This window comes from Quercus robur, chromosome 7 (assembly GCF_932294415.1).
Source record: "Quercus robur chromosome 7, dhQueRobu3.1, whole genome shotgun sequence".
Classification (NCBI taxonomy): Eukaryota; Viridiplantae; Streptophyta; class Magnoliopsida; order Fagales; family Fagaceae; genus Quercus; species Quercus robur.
The window spans coordinates 28,477,314-28,481,668 of NC_065540.1; the positions used below are offsets into that span (position 1 = coordinate 28,477,314).

A 4,355-nucleotide genomic window follows, 5' to 3' on the forward strand; every position below is an offset into this window, starting at 1 on the left:
CTCGGTCATCCAATACTCTTAGATAAGGTGCAATACCCTCTCAATTCTTATTACTATAGTAATTTTTTTTTATATAACCTATTATTATTATTTTTTTGCTAAACTTATATAACCTATTATTTATTTTTAATGATAAGAAACCTTTTAGTAATTGTCAAACTATAGTAATTTAATTTTTTTTCCTAATGAGTAATAATGTTGTTTATTTAATATAATAGTATTTGGGTATCCAATTCCAATCACTTCTGACTAATTAAAATCGGGTCCCAGTTTTTATTAATTAGATGGATGAAAGAAAGGTTAAGTGTGATAGCAAAAGGTCGTTTCCTTATTAGTTTGTTTTTATCCTAGTCTTAAGAGCTAAGAATTTGAGAGATATCGAATCGATATATAACAACACAACTGTTCGAAGTTGGCGAAGACAACAATATATCAGATCAGATCAGATCAGATCATGGAGTTCCCATTTGGTCATCACTCCCACTCTCACTCCCATCACCACAAACAAAGAGATGATGATGACGATGATAATTATGAAGAAAAAAGAGAAGATAACTACAATTACCCACCTCCTGGAAGAACCACCATACCTGGCTTCGATGACCAACCACCACCACCACCACGACCACACTCTTATTACCAAGAAGATGAACTTCCACCACCACCTCGACCACACTCCTATTACCAGGAAGATGAACAGCCACCACCACCACCTCGACCACACTCCTATTACCAAGAAGATGAAATGCCACCTCCACCACCAACTCACCTTTCCCACACCTACCACGCGCCACCACCTCCCCAAGAATATGGCTACTCTGCTTATCCATCAGAATCAGAATCAGCACCACCACCTCCAATTTATTCCTCTTCTACTCATGTGGAACATGTTGCCTATGATGTGAACCCCTCTGAAGTTGAAGCTGAAACCCACCATTCCCATCGTCCACATTTACCTTCCTTCCTTCACCATCAAACCCCACAAAATCCCACCTCTGATCTTTACAACAAACCCACTTACAAGATCTTCTCTAAGGCTGAACCCAATTTCTCACTCACAAACAGAGATGGCCATGTCATTCTTACCCCATCTGATCCATCCGATGAATTCCAGGTTTTTTTTTACTTTGATCTGGTTGTTTTTCTTTACTTTTTTTCCATGAGGGTTTGTTGTTTATTATGTGTTTCTGTGAGTGTTTCGTTTACAGCACTGGTACAAAGATGAAAAGTACAGCACAAGAGTGAAGGATGAAGAGGGGTTTCCCTGCTTTGCTTTGGTTAACAAGGCCACTGGTCAGGCTATTAAGCACTCTATTGGAGCTTCTCATCCTGTAAGATTTCATTGTAATTGAAATTCAAGTAGTTGTTGACTTGTTGTACTTTTCCTTTGTAGATATATATGGTTTTTGCTTTCTTTACCTAAATTTGGTGACACTAGATATATGCCAAAGTTTGGTTACATGTATTTGAAAAACAAAATGCATTTGCTTTTTTGCATCTTCAATATTAGATCAAACTGTCTACTATGCTAATTGTCAAAATAGAGCATCATTGGCTTTTTTTTTTCTCTTTTATGCTCATGTTGTCAGAAGAAAAGGTATGGTCTGTGTATGAAAATTAAAAAAGAAAAAAGGTTGATGATGCATGAATAAACATGATTTAGGCTAGTACCATTTTTGAAGCTGAAATTTATGTTGATCTTTTTTATTATCAATCCAAACTGAGAATCTATAATTTGTGCTCATCTTGCATTTTTTGGTCTTTCAGTTGTGTGCAATAAAAGACTTTAGGGAGTGAGGTTCTTTGTTTCATGTCCCTTTAGATTTTAAGAGTGGATGGGTGTGGGGGTGAATTAGTTTTAAACAGATAAGCAGTTTCCTCTTTCAATGTTGGATGAAGATTTAGATATTCTTTTTCAAAGTTTTCGCATTTTTGGTTCAAGAGCCTACTACTCTTTCCAGTCTGTGGTATTCTTCTCATTTTATTCTATTTTTGTGTAAATGGTCCTAATGGTTTCTTCTCCTTATGATATATCATCTTCTTTAGAAAAAAGTCGTTAACTTCACGTGCTGAGAATCAAGAAACATTGTGTTTGTATTCAATATCAATTTCTGTGAAGTAGTACTTGGTTATGGAAGTTTGAGACTCTATGTATAGCACAATATAGTATGGTTTAAATCTGTTTTTAGTATTATTTAAAAGTGTTTAATAGTGCCACATCAGTTAAAAAAGACCTGATTATTCATTCATCCTTCCATTCAACATGCTTTTAGCCATGGATGTGAAGATTTGATTGAAGAACTAAATTGTTATCTTCTAAATGTTTGGGGACCAAAGTTGTGACATATTTATTATATATTTTAAACCTTTTGATGCTGTTTTGATCCAGTAAATTGATTTTATCTGATTTATATACAATATATGTTTATTTATTTATTAATCAATTTAAGTGTCCCTGGTAGTGTATGCTAATTTTTTGAGAATTGTTGTATAACCATGTTTGTGTATATCATATGTGTCCTGTATTGGTTTCAGCAATTCTTATAATTCTATAATTGTTGTGTCACCATGTTTGTATATATCATGTGTCCTGTGTTGGTTTCGGCAATTCTTAAACTTCTATAATTGTTGTGTCACCATGTTTGTATATATCATGTGTCCTGTGTTGGTTTTGGCAATTCTTATACTTCTATAATTGTTGTATCTCCATGGTTGTATATATCATATGCTCCCTTTGTTTGTCGTGTCAGTTCATGTATTTCTATAACTGAAGCTCATGACCATAAGCACATACACAGCGGCCATGAGGACATGCTTATTCATGAGTTCTCTGGCATGCTTATGCACCCAATTTGTCTGTTGGGTTCAGCTGCCGCCCCCTATTTGTAAAATTTGGCTCAAATATAAAATAAAGTTCATTGATTTTTAACTTTCATCTGATTAACTACCTCCTTAGCTTTAAATTTTATGTGTGAGAACTATTAATTGGAGATTCAACTTTAAAGTAATGCATTTGGGATTTACAGATGAGTCCCTACATATAATGGGATGTGTTCCTTGACATGAGCATCACAAGTAGACAATTTCAGGATTGAGCTTATGGATTAAAAAAAAAAAAAAAAAACCCTTATGATATTCTCTTCCATTTTCTGCTTGTATTTGTTCATGTTCAAATTGTGGTATTAGTTTTTTTTTCCTCAATTTTTTCCTAATCTGTTTGCAGGTGCAACTGATACCTTATAATGCTGATGCTCTTGATGAGTCTATCCTGTGGACTCAGGGCAAGGACTTGGGTGATGGTTTCAGAACTGTAAGAATGGTGAATAACATTCGTCTTAATGTGGATGCTTTTCATGGAGATAAGAAATCTGGAGGTGTGCATGATGGTACCACTATAGTACTGTGGGAATGGAACAAAGGGGATAACCAGCGATGGAAGATCATCCCCTACTGTAAGTTTCTTTAGTCTTAACGGATTAAAAGCTAGGAAAATGAAATTCGTTCCGGTTGTGTTTTCTTCCATCTTGTGAAACTTTAATTGCTTCTATAATCTTGCTTGAATCTCTAGTATTATCTACAATGTCAAGAAATTCTAATAACAAAAGACCCTCCCCAAATGTTTGTAGTTTGAGAAATTGAGCCTTATCTATTCTGCTTCATGTGTCTCATTGGCTGAGAAGTCTTATTCTCTTCTTCATTGTTTTTACTATTCCAATTTCTAATTTTTTTTTTCCCGCTTTGGTGCTAAATGCAGGATTTGCTTGCAGTGCTGTTGCCCATGCCCTTGAAGCTGTATTGTGATTATAAGAATATGAGTTTGGAATCTGCTGCTTTTGGTTGCGAGTGTGTGTTTGTGTTGCTATTGTTCACTATGTGTGAAACTATGTACTACTGCTGTTACTTTATATTCATAAATTATTATTAATATCGATCATTATGAGTATGATAACTACATATATAGAAAACATCTGCTTCAAGTTCCTGCTCTAATTTATACTATCTTACGTAATCACGTAGAAAGCTAAAACCAAAGAATTAAGTCCAATTAATTTATGTTGATGTCATGATTTCCTATGTCACCTACCTTCTGTTTTTCTTCTAGAAAGCAATTTTTTTGTTCAATTTATAATTCTTGAGGATTAACTGCATGGAAAAGGATTATTAAGGAAGAAATTATAACGAACTTTTCATTTGTTTAATTTAGCGTTCTGGGTTAAGAATGTACTTTTTCTCTAACTTGTGTTAAAAAATTTATATATATATATATATAAATCATCCTTAGGCTTTGTTTGGATGAGCGGTAGAATAAAATTAAGCTATTTATTCAGCTTATTTAATTTATATATAATTTTTTT

The 4,355-nt window shown here is 34.0% G+C and overlaps 1 protein-coding gene across 1 annotated transcript; it reads left to right on the plus strand.

Moving 5' to 3' along the window:
- Positions 1-369: 369 nt before the first annotated feature.
- On the plus strand, positions 370-3,990 carry LOC126693021 (ricin B-like lectin EULS3). Its single transcript, XM_050388873.1, has 4 exons — positions 370-1,114; positions 1,209-1,331; positions 3,224-3,452; positions 3,755-3,990. Coding segments are annotated over exons 1-4 (1,014 nt in total). The 5' UTR covers positions 370-454; the 3' UTR covers positions 3,757-3,990.
- The last annotated feature ends 365 nt before the right edge of the window (positions 3,991-4,355 follow it).

Excerpts from the sequence above, each read along its gene's own strand:
- LOC126693021 (XM_050388873.1), top strand. The coding sequence starts at position 455 with ATGGAGTTCCCATTTGGTCATCACTCCCACTCTCACTCCCATCACCAC. Across the intron at positions 1,115-1,208 it reads ATCCATCCGATGAATTCCAG|CACTGGTACAAAGATGAAAA; the intron begins GTTTTTTTTTAC and ends TTTCGTTTACAG. Across the intron at positions 1,332-3,223 it reads CTATTGGAGCTTCTCATCCT|GTGCAACTGATACCTTATAA; the intron begins GTAAGATTTCAT and ends ATCTGTTTGCAG.